This window comes from Camelus dromedarius, chromosome 11 (assembly GCF_036321535.1).
Source record: "Camelus dromedarius isolate mCamDro1 chromosome 11, mCamDro1.pat, whole genome shotgun sequence".
NCBI classification, from domain to species: Eukaryota; Metazoa; Chordata; class Mammalia; order Artiodactyla; family Camelidae; genus Camelus; species Camelus dromedarius.
The window spans coordinates 10,146,710-10,162,787 of record NC_087446.1 but is presented as its reverse complement, the minus strand read 5'-3'; the positions used below and the strand labels follow the sequence as shown (position 1 = coordinate 10,162,787).

The 16,078-nt window shown below is 51.0% G+C and overlaps 1 protein-coding gene across 1 annotated transcript in view; it reads right to left on the bottom strand.

Moving 5' to 3' along the window:
- The window catches only part of MYH9 (myosin heavy chain 9), an 86,220-nt gene that overhangs the window by 46,880 nt on the left and 23,262 nt on the right, over positions 1–16,078 (bottom strand). Inside the window, exons 2-3 of the mRNA XM_064491489.1 lie at positions 9,469–9,820; positions 5,327–5,483 (exon numbers count right to left, since the gene is read on the bottom strand). Coding sequence (XP_064347559.1) covers positions 5,327–5,483; positions 9,469–9,801 — 490 coding nt within the window. The 5' untranslated portion in view covers positions 9,802–9,820. The remainder of the gene's footprint in view (positions 1–5,326; positions 5,484–9,468; positions 9,821–16,078) is intronic.

Here is a 16,078-nt window from a genome sequence, read left to right as displayed (position 1 = left end):
TGGCCGGCACTCGACTGGCAGGGGTGACCGTGTTGCAGGGGTGACAGCACGCAGCCCTCGGGCACAGGCGCTCGGTGGCTCCAGACCTCCCTGCAGACAGCAGGGCCTTTGTGTGCCACGGCTGGCAGGGCTCTCTGGCAGGGCCCGAGCCTTCCAGCCGGCACATTCCTGCTTAAGTGGAGTCATCACATTTGCGGCTTCCTCAGCCTCCTGTCCTGGTGAGTCGGCTCCAAGTCCGGGTTTACTGCATCCTCGAAGCATTTCCTAGCACCTCCCTGACACGGTGCTTTTCTCCAGAAAAGACCTTGGAGAGCAGACGGCTCCACGGGGGCACCAGACGGCAGGGCGGGGAGAAGGTGCAGAGAGGGGTGGGAAGGCCTCTCCTGCCATAACCCGCCAGCCAGATGGGAGAACCCCTCCAAACGCCAGCCAGGGAGGAGGACGGCCAACGGCGCCCCTGGGGGGTGGGCACCAGGACAGGGGTCAGAGACACGGCTTCTGGGCTGGCTCTCTGCAAGCCTTTGGACAAATCAGTTAACATTTCAGGGCCTGTCCCGTTACCAGTGAAGCAGAAGGATCGGACGCAGATGTGAAAAGCCGCCTAGGATTCTACCCTTCCTTGTCTCCCCAGAAAGGTGAGTCAGCCACCAAGAGGTGCAGGGATGCTCGCCGGGCACGTGGTGACCGACCACTTCTGGGGCAGCTTCCGCTAAGAGGCAGAGGTGGAATTAGCACAGAGCAAAGGGTTAAATAGCTCTCGGATTACTTTAGGTCTGGAATGAGAGTGGACCCTGACACCACACCCCCAGAAACGCCGGGAGCTCATTAAATACCATAAAATCTCTGCAAGTGAACCAAACCTGGCATTCTAACTAATTAACACAGAGGAGAGTTTTTTTCTCTTGCTCCTGGGAAGACAACTGGGCTCAAATTCTGCAGCTGGCTGGGTCTCCTGTAAGAACACATACATACCCACTGAGGGAGACTCTGGGAGGCCAGGAGGACCACTTTCCCCCATCACCGCCCCCCCCCCCCCCGTTACAGGCCACATGTTGCTTCTGCCCAGCCCCCCAGGCACCCCTCCCGCTGGTACCCACCCGGGGGCGGTGTCCTTGTTCCCCTAGGGTTGCCATCTGCCTTTTGCTCTCCCATCCTCTTGGCCTTAGACCAGTCAAAGCCTTCAGCACTTTACAGATTCCTGAGTTCCACCCCAAGGCAGGAAGACCCAGTAATGCCCAGGACAACAAACTAAACCAAACGGGAAAGCCAGGGTTAGGAGGGTGAACCTACCAGGTCACCACAACTTTAATTAAACCCAAGACTGAGGATTAAAACAAACAAAACTGTGCCGGGCACGTCTGGGCTGCGCTGTAACCACTTATTGACAAATACCTGCCAGCCTTTCCGCAGGATCCGACCTCCAGGGGCCTTTCTGACCACCCTGGCCTCAGCAGCCACATCTTCCTCTGAGCTCCCGACGCCTGACACCTGCTGCAGGCGTACTGGCACCAGGTGTAGGTGGCACCTTGTCCTGTTACACAGCTACGGCCACAGATCTCTGTGTACAAACATGTCTGTCCCTCCACCTGGACTGCTGGCACCGCCAGTGACAGAATAATGCACCAAACCTCTTCTGGCACGTTCCATCTCCTATCTCCATGGCCTAATCTAGGGCGCCATACGCTGCCATGACCCATCCCGTGCCCATGGCAGACAGCACTAATCTATCCCGGTGCTCCTCGGCACTGAGTCTCAGATCCTTGCCAACACAGGGCTGGGCAAGCCATTACCGATCAATGGGAGCTGACACTCAGAATAAAACCCACGTGCAATGCTTAGTTCAGTGGCTCTGAAGTAGGGGCAATTATGTCCCTCAGGGACTATTTGGTAGCAATATTTGGGGGCAGTTTTGGTTGTCACAACTGGAGAGGGAGGGTGCTGCTGGCATCTAGTGGGTAGAGGCCAGGATGCTGCTAAGCAACCCATAATGCTCAGGACAAGCTCCCCACCCCGCCCCCAGCAACAGAGAACTATCCAGCCCCAAATGTCCATGGTGCCAAGATTGAGAAACCCTGGCTTAGTCTGACAAATATGTAGAGTAACTACATAATTTATCCAAACTAGGGTGCTTCTGAACGTGAGACAGGGCACTATTAATACTAACGGCGGGACAGCAGGCATAAACCAGGACTCGTAGGCAAACCAGAGCCTTTAAGAGATTACTTGAAAGATGGAGGGGTGTCCCTAGGAAAAGTCGAAGAGCTCATCTCCTAAAAGCCCCAAGACAAAGCCACCAACTCCCCTAATTGGCAGAATAAATGCTAGGATGTCATAAGCCACAGCCAGCTCGGGGAGGAAATCTTCTAGTTCTTGTTTCAAGAAAAAGCAGAAAGGGAACGGTCTGGGTTTGCCTTTTAGGAAGTGTGTGGCAGAGAAGAGACCTGTCTTCCCTCCACAAAGCCAGGAGGGCAGCATGTGCTATGTCAAACATGCCCTCCAAAAGGAGAGGTGCTGACTCGAGGAACAGCCCATGGACCCCAAGGCTCCGCTGTCTGTACCCAACTTAGAGCAGGAACCACAGGTCCTTCCTGGGAACTCCTTTACTGGTGAACCGCTTTTCATAACAGGGGCAACTTCTGTGAATTAACTTCCTCCCTGTCGCAAGAACAAGAAACCTGTTGCTAATTGCTTTTCGGGTCAACTGTGTGCGATGAGAGGAAACTTAGAGATGTCCTCAGTCAACACTGGGGCTGAAGAGCTGCAGCAAGTCCAACATTCAACAGAAAGTGAGTGGAAACCTCTCAGGCTGAGGGTTAGAATGTACGCGGAGCCAGCACCATAGACCATTAAAAAGAAGAACCAAGACCTTAGGTTCCCCGTACCTGCAAATATGTTTCCTACCCTGGTCTACCCATTTTCCCACATAATGTGGGGCAGCTCCTTGGTTCCTGTCAAGGCCGTTCCATTACAGCCAAGACTTCATGGCCAACACCAAGCACCAGCCCTGTGCAAAGTCCTCCCCCCCCCCAATTATCTCCAGCCTACAGAAGTGAATTTTGCCCCTCAAAATTCTTTAAATATAAATAAACAAATTAAAAATTGGGTGAATACATAACAATTTGGACAAATAAAAATTGGTCAGATCTCTTTGGGAAGGAGTCTCACAGGCTGTCAGAAGAAAGGCTGGCAGTCCAGTCCCAAAGACTCCAAATCCTGGTGCCACACTGGGCATCACCACATTATTCTCATCATAATGGCCTACCTAAATGTGAAAAGGCCCGCTTGCTGAACACTGTTTGAGTCCAGGATCCAAGTGTGCTAACGTTTTCCCTAACTCAGTGGTGCAGAGCTCAAGAAAACTCCAGGGTGCACTTCCTGCATGAGGCCAGTTACGAGAGCCAGGAGAAAACTGACTCATAACCTCTAGAGACAGACTCAGGCTCTTCTGGAATCCCACAGAATGTTCCTCCACCAGACTGTTGTAGTTAGCACTCTGAAACAGACAACGCACTTTAAAACTAAAGGGCTGGCTTCCTCAAGGAACTCGGATAGACGTAAACATGAGCCACAGGGTAGGCCAAGCTTTACGCCTACACAATTCACCAAGCTGGGCAATGGAATGCCTTCCACAGCACTATGTGGACAGTATAAGATAGACCCACATGCTGTCATTTTAAACCACTAAGCCCAGGACAAAGTTGTTAATACAACAAGACTCATTATCACCACTGCCAAGATTGACTACAAAATTTAAAGGAAAAAAAAAAGAAAAGAAGCATGCCCACGTAATAGGATGTGAACAATCACTATCAATTTGCGATACGAGAACACAGCCCTAAGCCAGGTAGCTGGCTAAGCTCTGAGAATATAAAGGCAACGTGTGCCTGGTCCACACCTAAGTTAAAATATTACCCGTACTACTCTGATGCAAATCTAGCCCAGACATCCTCCCTGGCTGGCAGTAACGCTTCAGTCTTGTCTCTAACAACAGAATAGAGACTTGCCAACTATTGCAAGGCACACAGAACAGACACAGGGGTTTGAAGCACAAAGGCCTACTGGAGAAGTGTAAGGAGTTCCACGCAGCCAGGAAGCTGGAGAGGGAGGCAGCAGACCAATTACAAAGGGCACCGTATACTGCTGGAGAGCTTAAGGGTTATCACTGGGGCAATGAGTGAATTTCTCAAGATTTCAAATAGGAGGTCTGATCAGATTTGCATTCCAGGAAGATGACTCCCTGGTGGAAGCACAGAGGGAGGGCTCTATTAAGAGTGATGGGTAAAAGGTCACCGCAACAGTGCAGGTAAAAAACTGTAGAGGCCTGAACTAAGGCCAGGGGCACAGGGAGAAGAGGGAGAAGGAGATCAGAAGTGTTAAAAGAGATAAAATCTATCGAGAGTGCTGACTGGCTTCGAAAAAGTTGCTGAGGGAGAGAGAGGAGAGTGCGCACAGGGTGAGTCAGGTTGCAGGCTTGGGTGGCTAGGTGGATGGAGAAATGGCAGCCGGGAGCAAGCGGCTGGTGGCAACCAGGTACCAGAGCCACTTCTCGGCCAGAAAGTGATGGTGAAGCCACTCGCGTGGATGAGGCCACCATCCATAGGACCAGACCTTGAGGAGCACGCAGGTGGGGAAGGCAGAGATGAAGGCCACAGGAAGGAAGGGCTTTCAAAAGGATGTGGGCAAGATTGTCCAATCCTGGGAGAGGTTAAGATAAGAGCTTGAAGCTGCACAGAAGGAAGGTGGCCTTTGTCAGACAGTCTGGAGAGGTGGTGCGGCCCGATGTGTGACTGAGAAGTGGAGAACGGAGCCAGTGAGCGGATACTTCCTCTAAAAAGCTCCACTGTGATGGAGAGAGAGCAGAGACAACCTACAGTGGGGTGCAGAATCCAAGAGAGACTCTGTGTCCCCCCATTTTTCTAAAGATGTGAAAACTCAAGCATGTTTCCAGACTGTGGAGAAAAGAGAACGAGGTGAAAACACAGAGAAAAGGGAGTAACTGGTAGGAGAAGAGGCCTGGAAGCAAGGGGACTGGTGCAGGAGGTCATGACATGAATGAGACATTGGGAAAATAATTAGGAAATGTTTTGTTTTTTTTTTTAAGCTTCTGGAACATCCCATCAGCATAAAAACATCTCCTTTGACAGCCACTGGCCTTGGCTCTCACATGATGGCTTACAGACCTCCACGGTGCACGGCCCCATCACCAGTGCCATCAGCAATGATCCAGCCACAAGATCACCGTGACTGTGAGCGTGAATGAGCACCTGCAAAGGTGCTGACGAGGCTGCAGTAAAGACTCAGCCCCTGGGGAGACCACGGCACTCACCTTGCATCATACTCCTGTAGGCGGTGTCTGTGATGGCGTAGATGTGGGGGGGCATCTCATGTCTCTTCTTGCCCTTGTACATTTCCACGATCTCTTCCGAGTAGATGGGCAGGTTCTTATAGGGATTGATGACCACACAGAACAGGCCTGAATAAGTCTAAAGAAAAGAGAAGCAATCAGGAACGGGTTAGGAAGTCTGATTCTCAACGGCATGCAAGCCTTGTAGCAAAATGTATGCTGCCTCCAAGGAGCCTGAGTCAGCCTGGCGTGAAAGCACTCGTGGAGCCGCTCATTCTCCAGCCCTGCTCCGGCAGACCTGCCGAGGCGTGGGAATGCCGGCACCGTCTCTGCTCTCTCAGTGAGGGGCCTCCCTTGACTGCGTGACTGCTGCCAGCTGTGTGTGTCGACCAGCATGTGCATGGGGTGAGATTCGTAGCGGGCTTCGTGGATAGTAGGAGTCCAGTTACAAAACTCGGATCCAAGGACAGTAAGAGATGTGTTTGTCATCATGAGAGATGCAAAAGGAGAAAAGGATCTGGCTGCAGCAAGCGACTGCCTGTAAACACAAACTATTCTACCCTGAAGGACTCTGAGATGTTTAAGCCTCAACTCTTCCAGCATTGGGAAAGATTCAATGCACTCCTCAACCACCTAGATCCAGTATGGGACAGCAGATCACCGACAGATACCCCTCTCCCTAGAATCTTCCAGAGATGCTCATGTAAAATCTCTAAAAACCTTGAAGACCCCTTTCATGTCCTCTGTGAGCCTCCTTCAAGACTCTGGTCTTCTCTGAATGGGAACCCAGTTACTCAACATTCTAATGTGAGGCTCCTGAGAATACACCCAATACCCCAAGCCTGAGCTGACCAAGTTAAAATCAGATCCCAGAGTCAAGCCCCAGCAAGAACAAGTTTCTTAGCCTCCCTCTCTCTCCATTTCTCAACCTGAAATATGGGCACAGGCAGATATCTATTCCTCACTGAGTGGTTCTGGGGATCGGCACAGCGCCCGGCTCAGGCGTGGAGAGGGGCTCGGGGTAGGTCAGGAGGGCGGTTTCCAGGGACAACAGTCTGGGCAGACCTGCTTTTCCTTAGTATCTTCTTTTTCTAATAATTTTCCTGCTACTTTTTTCTTCCAAGATCCCCCTCCTTCACCGAAAGGGGAAAAAAAAAAAAAGACTCCTTAAAGCTGGGTGAGACCACGGAGACCACCCAGTTGACAGATGCTCACCTGGGGGGGGGGGGGGGCACAGCTCACTTTAGGCAGCTGAAGCAACTCAGTACCTTCTCCCTAGGGAAACAGGCTCAGAGGAGCCAGGCAAAGAGATGCCCACCAGCCATGACTCACACACACCTGCAGCCCCGACTGCTGAGTGATGGCTGGAGGCTATGAAGGCAGGTCCTGGCAGAGCTGGGAGCAGACCCAGGTCTTACACCCCCACTGCAGACCTCCTTGGTCATGGAAGCTGGTTCTCTGAGCTCCCCGCATCTTTCTGGTTCCCTCACTACAAGCACCCTTCACCCTCACCGTCCACAGTTTGGCCGCTCAACCCAATAGCAGCCAACATCTGAGAGGCTGTAAATGTGTCAATCCAGTCCCGTCCACCCCCACCCTCTCCCATCTCGCCAAAACTGAGGGTGGATCTTGTGGCTGAATCCAAACACAGGGTCCACACAGGAAACAGCTGTGAGGACAAAGGTTCTTCCCAGCACTGGCCGAGGGCTACAGGTCTTGGACTTGCCAAGTAGAAGTCAGGCTCAGAGCAGAACTCTGGAGGGACCCACCAACCACGCACGGGCCGGCATGCAAAGGAGCAGCTGAGCTTGGAAGTGAACAAGTGCTTTTGGCTGCCTCTTTTGCTTGGAGGAGGGGACATGGGGCCCTTAATTTCCTTTCTTCTTGGGATAATCAGTCATTTCTTTTCCCTCCAACTATTCTTTTCACAAGGGACCAGGAAAGCGCCGAAACAAGGAAGTCTGCACGTGGTGCTGGCAACCTGTGGCTGGGGTATTACGGGAAGCCAAGAGTGCCACGGGAAACCTCTGGTCTTCCCTCCGTGACTGTCGGGTGGGGAATGAGATAGGAGCCCAGGGAACGGCGAGGTCATCCCAGGAGCTCAGAAACAAGGGAGCTTTGTTCCTGAGGTTTGAGAGAACCCACACTCTAGGAAATCCAGCCCGTTGAAAGGAAAGGACACGTGGCCACACTTTTAAAGCAGGCCACGGGGCCAGATGTTCGGAAACAGCTGGCAGTGACAGCAGAAGGGGTCTGGGGGTTACAAGGACAAGTTTTTCTGACAGGCCCCCCCTTCTGCACACAATGTTCCAACGTTCCAACTAGTGGGCATATGGTCCTGTGAAGGGTTCGAGAGGGCCTCAAAGTTCTCTGGGCTAATTCCATTGAATCAGTGGGCAATCAAACTAAGCCCCATGGAATGAGCGCTACAGCTCAGGTGGGAGGAAGGTGACTCATCGCAAGCCCCTCTCACGGAGGCCCGTGGAGGCGCAGACACTGAGCAAGTGGCTTCACTCCCACATGGCCAGGCCGGGGAGCTGCTCCATTCACGGGCCACAGAGGCCCTTTGTGCCCGACCATCCCCTGTGCCCAGGCCTCCCCCCAACCGAAGAAACAGACAGAGCAGCTGTGGCGCACAATTAGCCACACCGCCCACAACACCGGGCAAACACGCCACACAAAGGCTCACGGGGTCGCGATTTGGAACGTTGTGTGCAGAGGGGCGGGGCCTGTGAATGAGGCAGCACCCCCAGCCCGGGCAGCCCCACTGAGTGGCTTTGATCTCCCCGCAGCTCTGCACCTGCTGGGGTCTCCATTAGGGCAACTGTACAGACAATCGACTTCCTTCTGGTGAGGATGCGGAGGAGGAAGCTGGTCTGAGGCGGGAGGATCTGAGGTGCCAGCAAAGAAGCAAAGATGGGAGTTAATGCCTCCAGCTGAAGAGTTCCAGAGAAAAAGCTCAGGTCCTACACATGAAATTGTAGGCTCACACCCATCTAGAAAGTAAAACCCACACTTTGAGAGTAAAGAGGAGGGGCGTGACTACAGCTCAGTGGTAGAGTGCAGTGTGCTTGGCATGCACAAGGTCCTGGGTTCAATTGCCAGTATCTCCATTTTAAAAAAAAAAAAAAAGAGTAAAAATGAAGCAACTAATATTGAACTAATATTGAATGCACTTTCATAACTAGTATTTCGGTTTGCAGCCAGCTGGTAGGTTAAGCGCAAGACGCCGACTTGTTCCATGCTCAGCAAATCTCCAACAGGACCCAAGCTGAACAATGACATGTGTAATAGACCAGGTAGAGGGTCTCAGTTATCTTCTCCTACGACAGATGGCAGCAGCTACAGAGCTCAGGTGCTGTGTGAGCCCAGGGCTGGCTGGCACTTTACAACGTTCTCAGGACTCCTTGCAGACAAGGAAGTGAGGCCCCATGTAGCCATGTCACATGGTTAGGAAGGGGCAGAGCTGGGATTGGAACCAGGTCCTGGAGGCGCCAGCTCTAATGCTCTGAATCACTCTGCTTTACTGACAGCAGGGTGGTTCTAACATAAGCTATCAAAGATGCCAAGGGGAGAGTCCTCTTTCCAGACAACAGGAGTTAGCTCCTATCTCCCCTCCACAGACAAGCAATACTTCCTTTAAGACCATTTGTTTTTCTGAAGGTCACTAATTTTGAATTTCAGCGGTTAATACCTGGAGAGATAGGGACTTTTAATTTGGTCCATGCAATACTCTCATTGAGAAACAGGTAACTGGGCTGATAGTCAGGAAACCCAAGTTCCAGTCTCAGCCCTGCCAACACCTAGCTGTGGGACCCTGCCTAAGTCCCTTGCCCTCTTTGGGCCTCAATTCTCCCCACCTGCCAGATTAGAAAGTTGGGCTAAGGTGTTCTATAAAAGAGCACTTTTCCACTTCGACTGTTCCGTGTATCTCCTTGGTAGGTCTGCCCTCCAGAGCACAGAGCCCCGCCCACTTACGTAGATTAGCCCTGGAGCCCCCTCATCTGCAGAGTCCCGCCCGCTTACATAGATGAGTCCTGGAGCCCCACCCACCTGCAGAGTCCCGCCCACTTATGTAAATAAGCCCTGGAGGCACCCCCCCCCATCTCCGCCGGCCCACTTACATAGATGAGCCCTGAGTAGTAGCGCTCCTTGAGGTTGTGCAGCACCGAGGCTTCGTTGAGGCACGTGAGCTCTGCCATGTCCTCCACCTTGGAGAACTTGGGCGGGTTCATCTTCTGGATGTCATCCTTGTTCACCTTCACCTTCTTCCCGTTCTCCACCAGCTCCACAATGGCCTCCTCGCCCACCTCTTCCTTGAGGCTGGCAGGCTCAAAGCCACTCTTGTCGGAAGGCACCCATACCAGCTTCTTGGCAGCCCAGTCCGCCTGGGCCAGCGGGTTATTGATGAAGTTTTTATCCACATAGAGATACTTATCGGCTGCTTGTTGAGCCATGGTGACTTACAGCCAGGATCTGAGGGAGGAAAAGGACAAAACGTTAGCTGCAACTACACCAGCCAAACGAGCATCACTCATCTCATATCTCTACAAGTTTTACAGCATCATAAGTAAAACTCTAAATAACCAAGCTGTACAACTTGCCAGAATTTTCTCACTCTCTACTTTTGGGAGAAAGATGTTCATCGCTGAAAAAACAACTGATATCAGGGATTCTGTAAGAAAATAATGGTAAGATGTATCCCAGGATCAATGCACAATCAAACAAATCTGTAAACAACAATTGTGCCAAATGATGAGCACAATCAGAATCTCAAAGACAGATGCAATTATAGTCACTAAGCTACACCTGCTAAGGCCGGAAAGTGACCACATAATTTAGTAAGAGGACTTCCAACAAGAACAGGTTTCTAGTTGGTGTAAAAAAGATAACTGACTACAACTGCACAGAGTGGAAGTCTCCAGTTTAAAAAACTTTTTCTTATCTCACAGAGTCAACCAAGAGAGGGAAACACAACAGATTTTAATTCCACCTTGGTAATAGAGGCCAAAGAAAGAAAGCGAGAAGAAAAGAAGTCAGGCTCCAGGAAACACCATGGAGAATAGTGAATGTTTCCCTCCTGGGGCACCAATGTGAGAAGACAACCCTCACAATTTATGGGCCAGGAGAACTTAAGCTCATGTGCGCTGGCTTTTTTTTTTTTTTTGAAGTTCATTTGCAAAACAAAAATGATGAAATAATAATCCCTTATATCTGTGTAGTTTTATAGTTTATGAAAAACTATCACACACACTTCACTATCTCAGAAGATCCCCATCTTAACCACTCTATAAGGTAGGTTAGGTACGTATTAATATCTCATTGTACAGATGAGGGAACAGAAGCTCCTTGGAGGTAAGGGGCTTTGTCCAGGGTCACCCAGGAAGGACTCTGGTCTCTTGGTCCCATGGTCTTTCCACAGTCTAACCACAGTATTTACTCCTGCTCAAAGGCTCAGGCTAAGATCAGCTGAGAGGACAGCTGCTTTGACAACAGCAGGACTTAGAAACCCTGGTCTAACACCGAGCCAGCCCACGGCCAGCAGAGGAACAACCCAGAAGCTCACTGCCTAGTACAGGACACAGAGGGGCTTTTCCCTTGTGAGATCAAGACCCCCTCCCCAGGCCCCAGATCCAAATCCAGGGTCACATAGGCTTTCGTGCTTCCAGATCCCAACAGGAACTTAGATGCCAAGGAGGCTGGAGGCTTGAGAGGGAGAGAACAAAAGAGAAAGTCTGGGCCGCCCAGGCCTTCTTATCTGGGCTCATTAAATGGTTTCCAGATCAAGGCTGAGGGGCTCCCTGGACTCACTCCAGGAGAGGCTGTTTTCCAGGAAATCTGCTAGTTATGCCCCTTCCCCCACCCCCCGCCCCCAAAGAGGAAAAGGCAAGTCCAAGGAGCAGAGCCTGGCAGCCTCCCCAGCAAGCTGAACCAGTGGCTTTGTTTACATTCCCAGCACAAGCAATCCCTGGCAGCCTCTGTCGGGGACCAAGGGGCACAATCCACCTGCAAGGACCACCCCCAGGAGAAGCAGACATGGCCCAGAGTTAGGCAGCAGTGAGCAAGGCAGGAATGGGATGGCTGAAAACCACCTGGCCAGCCTCATCATCTGTCTGGGGCTGGGGGCTGGGGGCTAAACAGGCCCACTTTGGGCTGTCCTTGCTTGCACACTGGCCAGTCCATTCAAGCAAATCAAAGGCTTCTCTCTGCCAGAGTAAATACCAGTTTTCCTCTGCCGCTCTGCCGTCCATCTGACCACAGGACAGTCGTTCTCTGCAAAGTCCTAGCATCCAGGCTCCCAAAACCACTCTCCCCAATCATATCACCACCATGCTCGAGACCTTGCAACAGTCACTGAGCACAGGACCTCACCGGCTGCTGGTTCTCAGCCTTTCTGTAGACCTCAAAACCAGAAAGGATAAAGCAGTCTCCCATCAAAATGCAAAAACGGATCCACGTCCACCTTATCCCCCAAAATCCTAAGTCTGCTGTTCATTAAGAGTTCCACTGACCCAGCCCAGCGAGGGGAAAGGGCCAGTCATTAAGTACCTACCTACCAACATCAATCCCCAGTACCCATTTATTCACAACCTCACTTAACCGTCCATCATCCTGGAAAAAAGCTTTTATTATCCTCAGTTTACTAATGAGGAAACCAGCTCAGAGAGGGCAAATCATTTGCCCAGAGTCGTCCAGCCTAGTCCTGGGCTAACCCAGATCTCCCTGGCTCCCAGGCCTGGACTCTTCCTAGCACACTTGTTCCTGGGGTCTTGCAAGAGAAGTCAGGCTGGCACTGGAGCTGGGCTGAAACTGTCAATAAGCTGAGTGAAAAACAGAATACAGGGGAAGGCATCCCACAACATTTGACAAATATTTACAAAGAGTTATCAAGCAGGCAGGCAGGGAGGCTGAGAATGAGCCTTCCTGGTGTGGACCCTGTGGCCTGTCAATGGTAAAATTCAGCATTCTCGCTCCCTCAGCTGGTTACGGTCCACAGTGAGTGGCCTGTCAGTGACAGCAGAGTGACTTCTGGCCCTCATCAGACTCCAGGTCACCCCGGCGATTCCAACCCTGGGGGAACCAAGAGCAAAGAGCATGCAGGCTGCCAGCAGGCTGCAGGCCCCGGCACTCAGCTGGAAATCTGGGTAAACTGCCCAGCCCTTTCATCAGTGAGCCTGTGCTGGAGGCCAGGAACACTGCAGCAGGTAAGCAGGACAAAAGTTCCATCCAAACCACCACCCTCGGCTCCCAAGTCTGCCCTACCTTGTGGCCTCAGCGGGAGGGCAGGGGGGCAGGTACCGGCCAGCACTGTCTACCTCTGATAACCATCAGAGACCAGCAGGGCAAGCCACACTTCTTGTAAGAGAGAGGGGTACACCACGTCTCCTCAGAGCTGGATGCCAAGCCCCCTGTGGATAGTGGGGCTGCAGGAGTCCCCACTGGCCTGAGTGCCTCTCTCTCTGGGCAGAACTTTTCATTAAACACGGCTGGGCCTTGTGTGGCCAGATCAAGGACAGAGCTATTTGGTTTCAGCAACTCTTCTGGAATGACGTGGGTTAGCAGCAATGCCAAGATCAATACACGGGCTGGACCTGGGGGAGGCCTGCAGAGGCCATGACAAACAACGGGGTTCCTATTTGAGCCCTCCCACCCGACCTGGACAGGAATATCCGCGTACAAGGACTCAGGGGCCACAGGGCTGCAGCTGAGCTCCCATCTCCTCCTGTGTCAGGGAGAGGCTTCTGGGCCCCAGCAGCTGCTGACTCACGTGTGCCCGGTGGGGAGGCCAGTGATGCAGACACTTTAACCCTCACCTCTGAGGATGCAGGGGGAGCAAGATGCCACTGTTAAGCGCCGTTAGCAATGAAGCAAGGGGCATTACAGAGACGACATGACGGAGGTGACTGCCTGAGTGCAGCAGCCAGCAAGCAGCAACTTCTCCCTGCCCCATCCTGGGACCATGCTAACCGGCCTCTGAATTTTTTTTTAAACTGTGTGTACGGGAGACGGTATACAGCTCAGTGGTAGAGTACATGCTTAGCATGCACAAGATCCTGGGTTCAATCCCCAGTACCTCCATTTAAATAAATCAATCAACAATTAAACAAACTTAATTACTTCCCCACTCCCGAAAAAAAAAATCTACATGTATTATAAAGGATTACAAAAGAAAAATACACCCCCACCAAATTCCTGACACTCTCCCCTGCAAAAATCAATTATCTCTTTTTTTTATGGTCCCTTCTAGTCCTAGTGCACAGAAACACTTGATTTTTAACTATCACAGGTAGAGCATGGAGTATCACATTTCGTACTTTCCCTTCTTATTCTGACCATTTTTCCCCACAGGGCCGCGATTTGCTTGTTAAACCTTTTTATCCAAATGCTTCACTGTGCAGGTGGTGACGCAGAGACTCTGAGAGGGAAGTGACTCCACTCGTTCAAACAGCTGGGACGGTGAGGACTCGAACCCAGGACCCCTGACTCCAAGGCCTAGCTGGTGATCGCTTTTAATGGCTGCAGAATATTCCAAAGTGATTTTTTTTTTTTTTTCAAAAACCACCGCTGACTAGGTCCTTCCCTCTTATCAAGTGGACCACCTTGAGATAAATTCTCAAGTAGAGTTATGGGAGCAAAGGAACATCTGGGCATTTTTATGGCCCCAAGATGTATTAGGAGGGTAGACTGGTGTGCTCAAACACTTGGGCAGGGTATCCACGTGGCAGTAACCACACCAGCACTAAGAAAACTGCAGGAGAGAGCTCATGGCTCAGATCAGGGAACCTCAGAAGTCCTGGGAAGCTGTGGGACTCGGCAGGCTAGCAAGGAGTTAAGGAGAAAGAAGGCAGCTCTGGCCCAGTGGAGATCAGATGGGGCTGAGGCCGGCCCTTCCCATGCCGGCTTCCTGCGGGTGCCAGTCCAACTCCAAGAAACCCAAGTAGTTGCCTTTTTAGGCCATAATCGGGAGGACACAACCAGAGGCTAAATTAGGATTCTCAGGAAATGATGAAACTGAAAGTAAATAGGTTGACCAAAAACCTCTGCTTTCGACCCAAAATGTCATTCCTCGATTATGTGCCTTCTCCCCTTCCCCCCAGAGATCCATTTGGATTTTTTACTCTTTCCTGTTTTCCCAAGGAATCCTCTCCCTCTCTCTTCCCCTCCCTCCCTCTGGTTACTTCTCTTTTTACTTACTTGGGTGCTTGTATGGAAAAGAAGCAGCTAGCTCCTTAAAGACAGAATTTATTCTACTAGGACAAATCAGAGGTCCAAACACTGTGAGCTTTTCCATTCCTAGACAGTAGGATTTATGTAAAGCCTTCCATGGGCCAAGTTCTAGGCTTGGAGCTTTCAAGTCATCGCAACTCGTCTTAAAGCTACTATCTTATCTAAAGTACTGAGGGCCAGCTAGTAAGCTGTCCATTTTCTCACTCAGTCCTCACCATCATTTCATAAGATACTGTCATCAGATTCATTTGACAGATGAGGGAAATGAGGCTCGGCCAAGTCACCAAACCCAGGTTCAAACTCAGGGCCTCTCAGTTGCAATGCCCTGTGGTTTCCACTTAGACCACCTTCCTGCAAGCTCTCTGGGGCTGTGGGGGAGAAGACGAACTGAGAAGCCCCTGGGGAAGCAAACCAGTAAAACAGACATTAATTATGCCAACTCGAGGCTGCAAACTCCATGTCCTCGCACTGGTTTGTACAAGGGACTCTTCATACTTCCACCTTAAATTCAGCCAGAGCTAAAAGTAAGAAAGTGAGGGCTGTGACCTTGGCGGAGCCATTCAAGTTCTCTGCGCCCAGGTTCCAGTTCAGAGACCCGCGCCCTCAACCCAGACACCGGAGCCCTGTTACAGCTTAGTCACTGATGTATGCAATCAGGCCTGTATGATTTTTTTTTTTAATCCCCACCCCGATCCCAGGGAGCACAGTAAACACAGTCCTTCTCTTTCCCCATATAGCCAGTGCTTTCAAGTTAAATGAAACTTATCAATGTGTCTGAGTTCCACGGTTAAGGAAGGGTCTATGAAAGCAGCTGCTGAAATAACATAGAAATTTTCAAACCCATTAGATTTACTTGTTCAATCAACTAACACATTCTGAGGCTCTATGTGTAAAAACATTGTGACAAAAGTGTTAAGGACCCAAGGAGCTTATAACGCAGTGGGACAACAGAACAGACACATTTATCACTAGAGAAGTGTCAGTCTGGGGCTTTACATAGTGTGGGCAGAGCAAGCTCCTTGGTTTTCTGTCCCTTTCACTCAACATCAAATGTGGTGGGCGCCCAACAGACAGATGGGCCATATGGATGAAGAGGAAGTTCAGCCGGGTCCCACATCTTCGGATTCAACCAACCACCAATCAAGACTTAATAAAAGAAGAAGAGGAACAAGCAACTTGCTTTAGGAACAGAGAAAGGGGTAACACAATGGAAAACTTGGAAGCTCAAGGGAGTGTTTCATGGGGGAGGTGACATTTCAGCTGGGTCCTGGAAGATCAGTGGAATATTGATGGGGGAGGGGAAGAAATGGTCAAAAAGTATTCCAGGCCAAGGGAGGAGAGGTGCCGTTTTTCACGGACTAGGAAATTATGTGGTCAGTTGAGGCAGGGCTTCTCAACCTCAGCAGTATGAACACTTGGGGCCGGGTAACTCTTTGTGGTGAGGGCCCTGCTGGGCATTGTGAGATACTCAACAGCATCCCTGACCTCTACCCACTAGACGACAGT